Raw genomic sequence first — 17,150 nt, 5'->3', positions numbered from 1 at the left:
AGAAGTGACCCAGGGGCAGTCTCTGTGGGCCAGGAGTCCACACAAAAGTAACCCTGAGGTGATGACTGTTACCTCTCCATCTTCCCACCGCTTGGGAAAAAAACAAAGCCCCCTGGGCTGCTTAGCTGCCCCCTTCAGGTACCCATTGACCTCCCTGTGCTCTCCTGAGGGGCCAGGGGCTGGAAGGGTTAATTACTTGCTGGCTGGGGCTGCTGGTCCACTGTTCTCCCAAGCTTCCCACCTCCCCTCCAATTCCATTTCCAACTGTAAAATGCACTTAGTATGCTTTAACCTCGTCCTTCTCTTATAGAGGCGATACATTTTCCTTATAGAAATATACAGATACAGTGAAAAAAAAAATTCTCTTCAATTCCTACCACCCAGAAATAAGCTGCTAGAAAGGATGGTTTTGTTGTTTTGTTTAATTATATAAGTAATACAATTTTATACGAAGTTCAGAAAATAGCAGACAGCACCCACGCACGATCCAATTATCTGAGATGTGAGCCTTTGGGGAGTATTGTTGCACTTATTCTTAATGATGCCTGGTGTGGTGATGTAGGATAAGCACTGGACCGCAAGGTCAGTGGTTCAAGCCCACCAGTCGCTCCTTGGAAACCCTATACAGGGTGGCTAGGAGTCAGAATCAATTTGATGCACTTAACAAAAACAACAAGTAGTCCTGGTGTGGCGTTGTAGGATAAGCACTGGACTGCTAACCACAAAGTTGGCAGTTCAAACCCACTGGCTGCTCCTTGGAAACTCTATGAATTGGAACTGACTTGACGACACTTAATAAGAACAAAACAACAGGTAGTCTGCTCAAGCCATTTTTAAAAAAAAATTTTTTTTTTGGAAGAATCCTTTTTTTCCACTCCTACTTCTTGAATCTCTTGTATTTCTATAAACCAAAACCCACTGCCACTGGGTTGGTTCCAGTTCTGAGTGACTCGATATAGCCTCTGTGAGACTGTAACCCTATAGGAGCAGACAGCCTTAGCTTTCTCCCGAGGAGTGGCTACGGGTTTGAACAGTATACTGACTTTATGGTTAACTTAACCCTGTTTCCTCATTTATAAACTGGGGATACTACTGGTGAATAACGACACTAGAAATCTTACAGAAGAAACTCTATAGCAATTTACTATTATTAGCTGAGCCATTTGTGTTATTGTTTCATCCCTGGGGATAGGATCTGACTCAAGAAACTTGTCTGTCTTCTATGGGGTCTGAAATAGAAAGTGCAGGAATTTCTACTTCCAGAAAGTCTGACATAAGAACTCCGGAATTCACAGTGAAGACCCTAACCCTAACCAAACCCATCGAGCTGATTCTGACTCATAACCACCGTACGGTGGTGGTGATGTGCTGTGGAGTCAATTCTGACTCATAGCCACCCTGTACAGGGTGTAAATCATCACGGGAGCAGAAATTCTGCCTCATCTTTCTCCCGCACAACAGCTGGTAGTTTCGAACTGCTGACCTTGAGGTTAGCAGCCCAACTGGTAACCGCTACCTTACCAGAGCTCCCTGTGGGACAGACTCACACAGAGTTTCCAAGGCGGTACATCCTTATGGAAGCCGACTTCCTCGCTGTTTTGCTGCTGCTAGGGAGTTCCAGCTGCCGACCTTTCAGTGAGCAGCCTCAATGCTGTACCACCCGGGCTCCTTTCACAGTGTTGCTGTAAGTGCCACTGAGTCGGTTCCATCTCATAGCTGCCCTGTAGAGGAGTGAATGGTGGGTTTGGGTTTGAACCTCCAGCCTTTCGGTTAGCAGTCCAGTACTTATCCTACAGGGTCAAGCTTGAATGTAACTAAGAGCTTACCAAAACCAGGGGTTTGACATAATATCTTACAAGAGTCTTTCCAGATAGCTCTGATTATTCCTGTTTTACAGATGATACAACATAGGCTCAGACAGTGTCAGAGGCTTGCACCAGATCTTATAGGCAGTAGGTGGCAGAACCAGGACCCAGAGCGAAGAGCTCGTATGTAAAAGCACGTGAGAGACCAGGATTCAGAACCCCACTGGCCCACATGCTCACTGTGGGGATTTGGGGAAGTTATTTCGCATTTCCCTCGATAGGACTTTTGTGTAATGCCACCAGCCTACACTAAGTGTTGACATAAGGAACCATCTTAAGAACTGAGACACACATTCCGCCGTAGGGGTGTTGTTACGGACGCTGTTGTACAGCTCAGCTCCCGCTCTATGAGGGCACTGGAAAGAAATTCTGGGTGTCTCTTAATTCCAAGGACAATGAGCTCCTAAGCAGTTCATATGCTACCCATGCCTCCTAACTGGGCCAGGCTTCCCTTTTAGCGTGGGTTTTGGGAGAACTCAGGGTCCAGTTTAAGGCCCACTGATGGGAAGAATATGGAGCTTTAGGGTGTGCCTGATTTCACCTCATTCCTTATTCTGCTTCTTTTGTCTCCACTTTGGTTTTTTTCTCTCACGCCCACTTCTTGAATCTAATAAACATATTTTTTCATAGAAAGAAAAAAGTATCATTGCCATTGAACCAATTCCAACTCAATAACCCTAAGGGACAAAGTAGGACTGCCCCATAGAGTTTCCAACGCTATCACCTTTACAGAGGCAGGCTGCTACAGCTACAGAAAGATGGTGGGTTTGAACAGGGGGCCTTCTGGTGCGCAGCTGAGCACTTTAACCACTGTTATCATCAGTGACTCCTTCTGTATTCCTAGAAGCTTCCTGAAGTTTTTTGTTTAGAGACAGAGCCCTCAGTTTCATCATCTGTGAACTGGGGATAATATTTCTCTGGAGGGTGTCTGTAAAACATTTAGCACCATGCCTGGTCTGTAGTAGGTGCCAGGGAATGCTGTTTCCTTTCATGCTCTTGGAATGAATCTTCCTGATTCCGTTAAACAAAGGGGAAAGGGAGATATTTATTTGCCTTCTGAAATTCTCCCAGTTACAAAAGGATTACTACAGGAATCTCTTAATAACAAAGCAGTATATTTAAAATAGAATTCCACTTCTACATAACTTTAAAGATGCTCTGAAAGGTACCGAGTGTCTCATTGTTGACTCCGGGCTGATCCACCAACGTTTTGCTTCCTCCTCCTGCTCCTTGATGTTGACGTACGTGTTCAATGTCAACGCACCTACGGGATGTCAGTCCAGCCACTCGGTGTGCTATTTGCAAAGTCCTCGGGATGGGACAGGAGTGAATTTTTAAGATGGAAACCTTTCCTGTATCTTCCCAATGGAATTTCAAGACAGCAATGGTCTGCTGCAGAAAACACAGACTTGGAAGACCTTCAAAATTGGCTTTCCTTTAACCAACTCTTCAGTTTTCCATGCGCCTGAAAAAGAGTGTTGGATCCGACTCCTTCCACCTTGTGAGACAGGTTTTGTGTGGGTTTATTGATGTCCACTATAGTAGCACATTTATAAATGTATCAGCAAGCAGATTGTCTGATGAGCTTATGGTTTCTATTGGTGGTTTCTGAAACAACCATCTTCCTTTTTTATGCGATGGTCATTTTATAAAATTCCAAGCATCTTGAGGGCTTTTCATTTTGTTGGATATCTTCCCAGCCACTAGCACTTTCAAGGTATCCAATTAAACAGTTGTTGGTGTTGCTAAATGCTGTCGAGTCGATTCCAATTTACAGCAACCCTGTGTAGGGTTTCCAAGGAACTGCCAACCTTGCGGTTCAAACCGACTTTGCAGTCCAGCGCATTAACCCACAGCACCATACCAGGACCCCAATTAAACAGTAAATAAGTAGAATTAATAAAACATATAGGATCAATTGGGAGTCCTGGTGTGGCTAAAAGATAAAGCACTGGACCTCAAGGTTGGTTTGAACCACAAAGTCGGCAGTTCAAACTCACAAGCTGCTCCTTGGAAACTCTATACAGGGTCACTATGAGTCGGAACTGACTCGATGGCACTTAACAATAATGATAGCATAGGTCACTGCCCAGGTCACTGTCTAATAATCTTCCAAAAGACCTGGCCAAGCAGGGCCCAATAATCTACTTAAATTTGCTTAAAGCAATTTGTTGAATCCTTAACACCTAGTTGATTGTTGAGACGTGATTTTATTGCACCTCATAATGTACACTGGACCAGTCTTTATTTCCTCCGTCCTCCCCTCTTTCTTCTCTTTCCCATTTCTTCCTTCTAAAAATATTTATTGAGACCCTTAGCTCTGTGCCAAGCACTGGGGATCCAATGGTAGGAGATTCATATAAGGCCCCTACTTTCATGGAGCTTCTACTTTGGTCGGGGGGATAAGTATTAATCAAATAAACATGGTCACTCCCAGGTGCAATGTTACAAATTGCAGTAGGAGCCACGAAGGCCTACAGTTCCTTGAGGGATATGACCTAGGGGACAGTTTTTCTGGATTGAGATATGAAGAACAATTGGGAGTTAAGGGAAGAGTGAGGGCTTCAGGCAGCTGAAACAGCATGTGTAAAGGCCCTGTGGTACTGAAAATGATGATACCCTGGAGAAAATGAAAGGGTATTATGGCTTGATCAGACAGATTAAAAGGAGGGGATGGGAAGAGTGATAAGAGAGAGGAAGGGTGGGTCTGGTAATACCAGTGGGGCCAGAGACTGGTCTTATAAAGATTCTGGCTCTCTGCCTGATGGACTGTAGGACAACTATAAAGGGCCCCGAGGACGATCTGGGGGTCCAAGAACCGCGCTGGTGACTGATGCATCTCCATGTGTCCCCTGCAGGAGCGATGCAGTCATATACGTGGTCCCTCACATACACAGTGACGACAGCTGCTGGCTCCCCAGCTGAAAACTCCCAACAGCTGCCCTGTATGAGGAGTACGCACGTCCCTTCTTCGTCTGTCACACACAGGATACCAGTGTACCCCCACAGAGATGAGCACGGGTAGGTGGTTTTGTGGGACTGCGGCCTACCTCTAAATTTGATTTGCTCTGCAGCGGGTTTCTCCACGGACAGGAGGAGCGCTCCCCTTTGTCAAAATCCACTGTGTGCCCAGCCCTGGAATATGTGCCACTCACTTCCTCATGTAATTCCCCACAACAGCGAAGCTAGGTTGGTGTTGGTGAGCCATTTCACAGATGAGGAGATGGAGGCTCGGTTGATTGACTTAAGTTGCCGGAGGTCAGGTCTGGCAGCCCAGGTAACTCCAAAGCCAATGTTCTCCTCCTCAGTCTTTTAACCCCTCAGCATCAAGCTCCCCTCCCAGCACTTTGAAGCCTTTGTCGCCTGTAAAACTTGAGGGTAGGTCTGAGTGTTTTGTGACTCTGTTTGGAATACTGGTTTCCACCCTGAGAACTGGAGGTCCTAGAAGGGATGCAAGGTTTAGTGGGGTTCTGGGAACCCCAGGTGGGTTCCAGTGGTTCTTTGTGCCCTCAATATTACAAGGCATCTGTTTTTGCCCATATTTGTTGTTGTTATTGTTATGTGCCGTGGAGTCAGTTCTGACTCATAGCGACCCTGTACTGGGTTTCCAAGGCTATACATCTTTATGGGAGCAGAACGCCTCATCTTTCTCCCACAGAACAGCTGGTAGTTTCGAACTGCTGACCCTGAGGTTCACAGCCCAATTTGTAACCACTAAGCTACCAGCCCATACTTTTGCCCGTATTAGAAAAAAAAAAAAATTATGCTGTGATGTTTCTGTAATGAATAAACCAAAAACCTATTCAAAAGTGTTCTCTGACTCACAGTATCTTATTACTCTTCTGTAGAAAGACACTAATATTGTGATGTCTGATGGGCAGTGGTCTAAACCACTTGTGCTGTTTCAAAGGGCCCCTGTCCTCAAGAATGTGGTGCAGCCATGTGGGCCGGGACAGTAGTAGGAGGACCCCTGAGCACATTTCCAGACAGGTGGCCCAGTTTAGTGGGGTCAGGTGTCCACCTGCAGACGCCCCGTGTCCCTGAGAGGGTCCAGAGGGCAGAGTTGAATGGATTTTTAAAACTGTTTGAGAGATCTGTGTGGTTCTGCAGGAGCGGCAGAACAAGACACCTGTTTGGGGTCACATCTTGGTGCAAAGTTGTTCTGAAGAACACTGGTGATAACAGTATCTTTTACACGTTTGTGGTGTCCGTCCGTTTTCGACTCCTAGTGGCCTCTTGTGACAGACCAGAGTGGTCCCATAGGACTTTGTTGGCTGTGGTAAGCAGATCACCAGATCTTTTCTCTGCAGAACCACTGGCTGAATAGCTGAGCGTTTAGCTGTTGTACCACCGGGCTTGCTAGCACACACGCATAATCCCCAGAACAGCCCTGTGCAGTATTTCCACAGGTGTGAGGAACAGGATTGGGGGCCACCCAAGGGCACAGAGGCTGACAAACCCTGCACGCGCTGTGGCGTCCCCAGGAGAGGCCCTTCCCCACAACAGAGACACAGAGGCTGAGTAATAGGAAAGCATGAATCCCAACAGAATTTCTACTTTGACTCTAATTTGACTTATGGGTACAAAATGGAGCTTTTTTTTTTTTTTTTAAAGAAACTGGGACTAGAGGTTTCCATCATTAATTGTGTTTTGCTCAGGGCAAACATTCATTCCCTGAGCACTGGTTGGGTGGTGAGGGAGGTGAGTTCACAGTGTGCTGAGGGGATTGAGACTTAGCTGCCGTAGGGCCACAGGCAGGGGATGGTAACGTTCAAAAAGTAGCTAGGGCTTCAAAAAGAAAAAAATAAATAAAGAGGAGCATTAAAAGAAAAAAAAAAAAACAAAAAAAAACTGATGACATTGATATTTGAAAGGTGCAAACCCATGGGTTCTCCCTGTTCTACTCACAAGAGTCCATGTGCTTAATGGATTTTAGGTACACAGGAAGCTACAACTATGGAAGCTATGGTAACCAACATCCTCATCCCATGCAGAGCCAGTACCCGGCCCTGCCTCATGACACAGCCATCTCTGGACCACTCCACTACTCCCCCTACCACAGGAGCTCTGCACAGGTAAGTTGCTGGTCCTGCTTGCTTTCTGGGACTTCTATGTGCTTGGTGTCCAATCCAGTCGATTTCACATCACTAATGAGCACCTTCTGTGTACCATCAAGGGAGAGATTATGTTCGCATCCTCCAGTGGCTGACTCCGACCAGGTGCTCATCCAGCATCCATGTGCCACGTTCTCATGACGCACCTTGGTGCTAAACAGTTCTCTCTCGTTCCCTCCTCCCTCCCACCTCCCTGGTCCCAAAAGCCAGCCAGGCACAACGCCGCCCATGGCCCTCTTTCAGGCAGCCTCTGGGAACTTCTGCCTCCTTTCCCATCACCACCTTCCTGTGCAGACCCTCAAGTCCTGCCAGGACCATGAGCCAGTTCTTACTGGTTCCTGTCAGTCCAGCCCACACACGTAATCTTACCAGAGGAATTTTCTAGAAATGGCCTTTTCGTCACAGCATGCTTGGGCATGTGTCTCCTTGGGCTCCTTGCTGTCTAGCAAATCGAAGCGACACTCTGCGGCCTGTGGTGAATACCGGAGCATCATCTGTCACACCAGTGGTGCCCATTCTATTTGTCTTGGACGTTTGTGCATTTGCCCCAAAATCTAATGAATGGGTCACCAGCGCCATTCAATTCTGCATCCTAACTGTCTCTGAGCTTCCACTGGGCTTACTTCAGCTCAAGCCTTTAGCGTGTCTTCCCTAACGAGGACACACACCTTCCAGTTGATCTCCAAGTCACTAAATCTGCCCCGTCTGATGGCCCCACTACATTCTCTGCAGATGGAGGAATCTTTGGGGGGGGGGGAAACAACTCTGGCCATGCTGCTCTCCCACGCAGACTCCCGATTGCTTTCTGTGCCAAGTTCAATTCCTTAGCCTGTCTTTCGAGGATCATTACCATCTCCTCAGTCTGCCTTTCTGGCCTGTCTCCTCGGCTCCCACTCTTGACCCCAGCCCAGCCAACCCAGGTGCAATTCCCCTGCAGGTACCAAGCTCCCCCATCCTTGCCGATGCTGTTTCCTCTAACTGGGATTCTTGCCTGTTAACCTCTTCTGCTTGCTGTTCAAGACAAATGGTTCATCATCTTTGTGGCATTTTGAGACACCACCCCCTCCTTTCCTCCAGAACCTTATGAGGTGCCATTGTTAGAGTCCTGGCAGAGCCTCCTGGGCACTTCTCACACCCTCTTGTCATGATTGGCTTTCCAGGTGGCTAGCGATTAGTACAAACAGCTAACTTGTATCAAGCATTTGCTACACTCCAGGCTCTGTGCTGAGTACTCCCCACATTCTCACAGTGGCCTCTGCAGAAGACGGGTGAGGCTCAGCCAGGTTATACAACTTTCCTCAAGGATTTGAACCCAGTGTGACCCCCTGTCCAGGCTCTTGAGCACACCTTCTGCCACCTCTCATAGGTAGGCATGCAGTAATTGTTCACTGAGAGAATAACGGGAGGGGTCGGTATAACTAACACTGAGGGGTGTGGGGCACACTTATACCATTCTGTGGCTATGGGTCAGGCAACACAAAGTTTTGAGCCAGGGAGTGGCTGCTCAGAGTGGTCCTTATAACAACCACAGGATGATCCAGAAAGGGGAACAGGTGGTGGCAGGGAGCTCTGCTACAAAGCTCTTGTAGGTGTCTAGGAGAGAGATGGTAGGACTTAAGCTAGGACGGAGGTCACAATGACATCAGCTGTCAACACCTTGGAGGGAAGGCACCAAGGAGAATGTACCCACAACACTTGGGCACTCGGGGCAAACAGGAGTCTGTTTTGATTTCCATCTGTAAATACCAAGGGGAGTCCTGATATACTCCCCAGACAAGGTACAAAGTTGATTCCACTAAATCATCATCTGGGGCATTCATTAGAGGTCTCCACCTGTGTCACACAGAGATGCCAGCTCCTTGGGTAGGGCTTCTCTGGGGAGCAGAGTCTGTGCTCTTCTATTAACTGACTTAGAACTGCTGCCATAGTCACACTTACCACAGCACAAGCAGCTCATCCATCCATCTATGCATCCATCCACCCAGCCATCCACCATCTATCCATCCATCCACCCAGCCATCCACCATCTATCCATCCATCCATCCATCCACCCACCCAGCCATCCACCATCTATCCATCCATCCATCGGTCCACCCATCCACCCACCCACCCCTCCATTCATCCATCTATCCACCCATCCACCATCCATACACCCCTCCCTCCATCTATCTATCCATCCATTTGTCCATCCATCCATCCACCCACCCATCCATTCATCCATCCATCTACCCAGCCAACCACCATCTATCCATCCATCCACCCAGCCATCCACCATCTATCCATCCATCCATCTGTCCATCCATCCACCCACCCATCCACCCACCTAGCCATCCACCATCTATCCATCCATCCACCCACCCATCCATCCATCCACCCACTCATCCATCTACCCACACATCCATCATCTATCCATCCACCCATTCATCCATCTGTCCATCTACCCATCCATCCATCCACTCATCCATCCACCCATCCACCAACCATCCATCCCTTCATCCATCTGTCCATCCACCCATCCATCCATTCATTCATCCATCCACCCACTCACCATCTATCCTTCTACCCATCCACCCACCCAGCCATCCACCATCTATCCATCCATCCACCCACCCATCTATCCACCATCTATCCATCTATCCCTTCAATCCTCAAATGACTCTTGGGTGTTACTATGTCCGGAATATAGCAGAAAATGAGACCACTAGTATGTCCAAGCACTCAACTGCAAGGTCAGTTTGAACTGCAAGGTTGGTGGTTCAAATTCACCAGCTGCTCCTCAGAAACCCTATACTGGGTCGCTATACCAGGTTGCTATGGGTTGGAACCAACTCAACTGCACTTAACAACAACAAATAGTTCAGTAGGAACCAGTATTCTAGAAAGATTTAAAATAATATGGGGCACCAAAGCCATATCTGCTGGCATTATCTTCCCTCTTCCTTCACTCCCTCACCCTTCCTCAAAAATTCATGGGAAGTTGGTTTTCAGGATATTTTCTTAAGCCACTGCCAGAAAATGAGCCCTTCAGGTTGGAAGGCACTCAAAATGCGACTGGGGAAGACCTGCCTCCTCAAAGTAGAGTTGACCATGATGATGTGGACAGAGTAAAGCCCATGGGAGTAAAGTTCATGGGACCTTCATTTACACACAAAATGAAGAGAAACAGCTATAAACATCCACTAGTAATCAGAACATGGAATGTATGAAGTATGAATCTAGGAAATTTGGAAATTGTCAAAAATGAAATGTAAGACATAAACATTGATATCTTAGGCATTAGTGAGCTGAAATGGACTGGTATTAGCCATTTTGAATCTGACAACCACATGGTTAACTATGCTGGGAATGACAAATTGAAGAGGAATGGTGTTGTATTCATTGTCAAAAAGAACATACTGAGATCAGTCATGAGGTACTCTGTTGTAAGTGATAGGATAATATCCATGTGCCTACAGGGAAGACTGAAGTCCTGGTGTGGTGTGGTGCTGTGGGTTATACGCCAGGCTGCAAAGCCGTTTGAACTGCAAGGTCAGTGGTTCAAGCTCACCAGCTGCTCCTCAGAAACCCTATACAGGGTTGCTATGGGTCAGAACTGACTCGATGGCACTTAACAACAACAGGGAAGGCCAGTTAATACCAGTATTATTCAAATTTAAGCACCAACCACTAAAGCAAGTGAGGATGAAATAGAAGAATTCTACCAACTGCTTCAATCTGAAGGTCATCAAACATGCAGCCAAGATGTATTGATCATTACTGGTGACTGGAATGCAAAGGTTGGAAACAAAGAGGAAGGATCAGTTTTGGAAAATATGGCCTTGGTGATAGAAATGATGCTGAAGATTGCATGATAGAATTCTGCAAAACCAATGATTTGTTCATTTCAAATACCTTCTTTAGACAGCATAAGAAACAACTATACACATGGACCTCACCAGATGGAATACACAGAAATCAAATTGTCTACATCTGTGGAAAGAGATGGTGGAAAAGCTCCATATCATCAGTCAAAACAAGGCCAGGGGCAGATTGTTGAATAGACTATCAATTTCTCATATGCAAATTCAGACTGAAGCTGAAGAAAATGAAAACAAGTCCATGAGAGCCAAAATATGACCATGAATATATCCCACCTGAATTTAGAGATCATCTGAAGAACAGATTTGATATATTAAACGCTAAAGACCGAAGACCAGAAAAGTTGTGGGATGACATCAAAAACATACAGGAAGAAAGCAAAAAGTTATTAAGAAGACAAGAAAGAAGGAAAAGATCAAAATGGATGTCAAAAGAGACACTGAAACTTACTCTCTAGCGTAGAGATGCTAAAGCAAATGGAAGAAATGAGAGGGGGTACAAGGGCTGAACAGAAATTTCAAAGGTCAGCTCGAGAAGACAAAATTAAATATTGCAATGAAATGTGCAAAGATCTGGAGTCAGAAAACAAAAAGGGAAGAACACGTTCAGCATTTCTCAAGCTGGGGGAACTGAAGAAAAAATTCAAGCCTTATCCTTCATTACTGAAGGATTATCTGGGCAAATTATTGAATGATGCAGAAAGCATCAAGAGAAGATGGAAGGAATACACAGTTTCACTGTACCAAAAGGAAATGGTTGATGTTCAACCATTTCAAGAGGTAGCATATGATCAAGAGCCAATGATACTGAAGGAAGAAGTCCAAGGTGCGTTGAAGGAATTGGCAAAGAACAAGACACCGGGAACTGGTAGAATAAAAATTGAGATCTTTCAAGAAAGTGAGGTGGTGCTGGAGGCACTCACTCATCTCTGCCAAGAAATTTGGAAGACAGCTATCTGGCCAACTGGTTGGAAAAGATCCATATTTGGGCCCATTCCAAAGAGAGATGACACAATGTAATGCAGAAATCATCGGATAATCTCTTTGATATCCCATGCGAGTAAAGTTTTACAAAAGGTAATACAGAAACGGCTGCAAGCATACATTGACAGAGAACTTCCAGAGGTTCCAGCCAGATTCAGAAGGAGACGTGGAATGAGGGATATCGTTGCTGATGTCTGATGGATCTTTGCTGAAAGCAGAGAATATCAGAAAGATGTTTACCTATGCTTTATTGAATATGCAAAGACTTTCGATTGTGTGGATCATTGTAAACTATGGACAACATTGCAAAGTATGAGTATTCCAGAACACTTAATTTTGCTCATGAAGAATCTGTACACGGGCCAAGAGGAAGTTGTTCAAACCGAACATAGGAACACTGAATGGTTTAAAATTAAGAAAGGTGTGCGACAAGATAAGTATTCTTTTACCATACTTATTCAACCTGTATGCTGAGCAAATCATCTGAGAAGCTGGCTTCTATGAAGAAAAACGTGGCATCAGGATTGGAGGAAGACTCATTAACAATCTGCGATACACAGATGATACAACCTTGCTTACTGAAAGTGAAGACTTAAAATACTTACTGATGAAGATCAAAATACCACAGCCTTCGGTATGGATTGTATCTCAATGTAAAGAAAACGAAAATCCTCACCACTGGACCAATAAACAACATTCTTATCAACAGAGAAAAGATTGAAGTTGTTAAGGACTTCACTCTTCTTGAATTAACCATCAACATTCATGGAAGCAGCAGTCAAGAGATCAAATGACCTATTGCATTAGGCAAATGTGCTGCACAAGACCTTCTTAAAGTATTGAAGAGCAAAGATGTCAGCTTGAGGACTAAGGTGCACCTGACCCAAGCCATCGTATTTTCAGTCACCTCATATGCATGTGAAAGCTGGACAGTGAATAAAGAAGACTGGAGAAGAATTGATGCTTTTGAGTTATGGTGTTGGAGGAGAATATTGAAAGTGCCATGGGCTGCCAAAAGAAGTGCAGCCAGAGTGTTCCTTGGAGTTCAGGATGACCAAACTTCGTCTCTCATACTTCGGACATATTGTCAGGAGGGAGCAGTCACTGGAGAGGGATATCATGTTTGGTAAGATGGAGGGTCAGAGAAAAAGAGGAAGCCCCTCAGCGAGATGGATTGGCAAAGTGGCAGCATCAATGGGCTCAAGCGTGGCAACAATTGTGAGGTTGGCCAAGGATCGGGCAGTGTTTCGTTCTGTTGTGCATAAGGTCGCTATGAGTAGGAATCAACTCAATAGCACCTAACAACAACAACTGCCATAAAAAGAAACCAAGGTCTCCAATAGCCCCATGCAGTTTCTGATATGAAAGGTAGCAGGCATCTGCTCTGGAAGCCAGCCGGAGCACATGCAATGACTGGTCTTCATCTACTCACCAGGGAGTCGTGTGAATCTAGACTTGGTGTGCGAGGCAGGAAGGGCCTTGTATGTCTTCTTCACACCATGCCTATGGCTGTTAGACATGGTCCTTTGAGACGTCTCCCTAACACACACACATGCACACATGCACTTCATGGTGTATGCCTTAGTCTCCATTTGCAAAGTTGGGTATTGTGGTGGTTATATGCCGTGGAGTCGATTCTGACTCATAGAGACCCTGTATAGGGTTTTCTGAGTCTGTAAATCTTTATGGGAACAGAAAGCCTCATCTTTCTCCCATGGAACAGCTGGTAGTTTCAAACTGCTGATGGTGAGATTAGCAGCCCGATTTGTAACCACTACGCTGAGAGCTCCTTCACATCTGGAGCTCAGTGCTCAAACTGTACCTCTTTGGGGGAAAGTACTCTTTAAAGAGGAGTCCTGGTGTGGCACTGTAGGGTAAGCACTGGACTGCTAACCGCAAGGTCAGTGGTTCAAACCCACCAGCTGCTCCTTGGAAACCCTATACAGGGTTGCTATGAGTCAGAACCAATAAATTGCATTTAACAGCAACAGTCTAGAGACAAAATATCCTTTGTTGTATTTTTCACTAACTTGTAAGCATCAAGCACTTTCTTGGCATGAACTTACTTGATTGTCATGACAACCTTGTGAAGGAAAGCATTTTCCTCCAGTTTTTAAAGATGCAACAGACTCGGAAGGTCATTTGCCCCAGGTCACACATCCACTAAGTAGAAAAGCAAATTCTCCCGACTCTCAGCCCCATCCATGCTCTTGGCATTGCCACTATTCTTAGTAAGTTTCAAAGGACAAAAGGTTCACCACTCAAGACACCTTGTTTCTTTCCTTTATGGGCACACTGTCTTAGGCTTGAGCAGATGGGGAGAGCAGTGGGGGGTGGAGGTGGGGTGGGGGTGAGGATGTGGGGTGGTGAGGCCTCACTGCTGGGCTAATTAGTTTCCATTTTTCAGGGCAGAAGCCAAGCTGCTCTAAACTTGGGTGCTGACTATCCTACTGCACTATACTACATCAGACTCTAGGGGGAAAGTTGAGTCTGAATTGAAATCTCAGAGAATACGATTAAAGCAATGCTACTGGTCATCAGCAGCTGAGTTGCTGAAACTAACGTGTGGCCAACTTGCCTTAAGGGTACACCCCGTTTGTACAGTGCAGTGGCTGCATGCACCCCAGGGACCTCAGTACTCACAGCAATTGACATCACTTGTTTTTGGAGACAGCAGTCTGTGGGTGCTCTTGTTTCCACAGCTTACTTGCACAACACATGCGTTCTTCCTGGGTAATACCCAGGTGACCCTCCCAATCCCGCGTGGGTTCTCATGATTTCTGAATTAGCGAGTGCAGATGAGAGCTGAGGCTTCACAGTTGTAAGGGTTGAATTATTTCAGAAAAACACTCTGCTTTTGCAAGTCTGCTGCTGCATTTGTTCACATCAAAGTGAGTGAACAAGAGATGGTGTCAGCTGCTACCCACCTATCCCCGCCCCCACCCCAGGCTCCCTGTTCCCGTGCCTGACCCCAAACAGAAGACAAACCAGACCAGATATACACAATTGCTAAATATTGCGAAGCACACTCAGCATTCTTGGAAACTTTACTCAGGTAACAGCCACAAATGTGAGCTGGGGTCCTCAAAAGCAAAGGTGTTTGTGGTCAACACTTCAAGGGGGCTATGAAGACATGAGGAGTCCTGGTGTGGCGCTGTGAGATAAAGCACTAGACCACAATGTAGGCAGTTCAAACTCGCCAGCCGCTCCTTGGAAACCCTATACAGGGTCGCTATGAGTAGGAATGGACTTAACAACAAGAAGACAAGAAAGGGTTCCTTCATTTTCATTTGTATGGCCTCGGTCCTAACTTGCTACCAATCACACAGCTCTTGAGGAATCCCTAGCAGCCAGACCCAAATCAGTTCCGGGCCAGTTGGGGCCACAAGCTCAGAGTTCCTTAGGACACTCCACCTTGGAATAGTGTCCTGGGTCAAAGGGAACACAAATCAGTCAACCAGCATGGTGTAAGACCTCTGACTGTAAAGTCACACTTCTGGGGTTCAAATCCCAGCTCTGCCTCTGAGAAGTTCTGTGCCTCGATTTCCTCATCACAAAAATGGGTATAATCATGTACCAATGTCAGAGGAGGACGTGAAGCTGAAGTGACCTCATGAAGGGTGGAACTAACACTCTTTGTTCTACATCATGTCATCCTTTGTGACACCAGTCTCAGCACGGGGAAGGCAGTGGTCAGGTGCTCTGTTTCTTACCATAATGTTTTTAGCACCTAGTGTAGGGCCAGGGCCCTGAGTGACTTCTCAGGGAAAACTCATCCAAGAACTGGAAGAATGAATGGATTAAGGAAACACACGGATCGGCCATCTTCCCTTTCTTGACCTCAGTTCTCTCATCAACCAGAAGGGCAAACCAGATGGTCATCCACTAGGACTCTTCCCATCATTGTCGGACCGTGATCCTATGAATCCAACGAAGGGAAGAATATTGATAACTAGCTACATTTTGAATGCTAAGTGTTATGTTTCACATGGATTACTTCAATTCATTTCCTAGCGCTAAGAGCTCAGCAGAGTGGATTCTCTGACAAAGATTTTCTTATTTGGGGGTGGTGGTGGTTACTTCCTGTTTCAGATGTGTCTGAAAGAAAGCCTGCCTGGGGGCAAGCCTGGTGGCAGTACCTCGGGTGCGGTGAGAGCTCCCTTTCATAGGAAAACAGTTTGTGCCCCTGACTGGGTCACCTTTCACCCCTTGCTCAAGTAACAGCCCCTTTGGCAAGGGTCAAGGATAAAGGGCTCATTGTTCCTTGTCCAAGTGTAGGAAAGTCGGTCCTTGGTGTAGCCAGTAATTTCTTAAAATAGAACTTCCAAATACGGTTCCAAAGAGACCCAGAGACCGTTTCGGCTGAGATGGACATAAGGCACAGTCACATGAAGAAACCTTTGTCTATACACATACACACAACATCTCTCATTACACACACACACACCATAGAATACACATCTCTATCTAGGGGTGGAAACTGGTGCCTTACCTCCAGCTAAACATCTGTATTAACAGCCTATGACTTGACCCAGAGAGTAGTGACTTCCTGTTATGGACCCTCAGTACAAAGTGCCTTTATTCCGGGCTGAGATCTCTGGACCCCGAGACTTGTGCCCAACATGCTGCAGGACCCCTGCATGGAACCGGATATGAAGTATGAAAAGTTAGGTTGCTGCCATAGGCCAGCCTTGGCCACTCTGGCCTGCCTAAATAGAAGCTTCCTTGGTGGCATTCATCAGCAGGCCCAGGCCAGTGAGTGCTTCAGTCTCTCTCTCAATGGCCTCTTCACCACCGGGGGGCAAGGGGGTGGGGGGGAACCAGTCATGACTCATTTGCAATTCCCTGACCTTGCATGACAGACTTTTCCTAGCCGGATTCTGTGCTAACAGAATTTTATTGTCACACTGAAGATATTTTGAGCCAGTCTCATTTCCAGGCAATCTCTCTTCTGAGCCTGGGACAAACCTCTGGGTACAGCTGCATCAAGGGTCCTCGGCCAGGCACAAAAGCCACACTCTTTTGGGTTCGGTGGCAAGTCCAAATGGTGACATTCTACCTACACAAGCCAAGGTCAATGAGTCTGTCAGAACCAGAGAGTTAGGGGCAGGGCAGGTTTCTAAGTCCCTGTGGCCTGCAGGTGGCAACCCTGCTGGCGCAGTGGTTGAAGTGCTTGGCAGCTAGTTGAAAGGTGGTTGGGAGAAAGGTCATGGCAGTCTTGGAAACTCAATGGGGCGGTTGTCCTTTGTCAACAGGGTCAGAATCAAACTCCCCACAGAGGGCTTTGGTTTGTCCTGTTTGAGAGTCCTGGTGTGGCCCTGTAGGAGACG

The 17,150-nt window shown here is 46.4% G+C and overlaps 1 protein-coding gene across 2 annotated transcripts in view; it reads left to right on the top strand.

Annotated features, from left to right (window-relative positions):
* RFX4 (regulatory factor X, 4 (influences HLA class II expression)) overlaps window positions 1-17,150 on the top strand; it is a 222,706-nt gene that overhangs the window by 202,374 nt on the left and 3,182 nt on the right. For both annotated transcript variants that reach the window (XM_006865252.1, XM_006865253.1), the window contains 2 exons: window positions 4,724-4,886; window positions 6,802-6,940. In XM_006865252.1, the coding sequence (XP_006865314.1) occupies window positions 4,724-4,886; window positions 6,802-6,940 (302 nt within the window). The remainder of the gene's footprint in view (window positions 1-4,723; window positions 4,887-6,801; window positions 6,941-17,150) is intronic.

Source organism: Chrysochloris asiatica, unplaced genomic scaffold, assembly GCF_000296735.1.
Source record: "Chrysochloris asiatica unplaced genomic scaffold, ChrAsi1.0 scaffold00076, whole genome shotgun sequence".
NCBI lineage: Eukaryota > Metazoa > Chordata > Mammalia > Afrosoricida > Chrysochloridae > Chrysochloris > Chrysochloris asiatica.
This window is presented reverse-complemented; position numbering and strand designations above follow the sequence as displayed.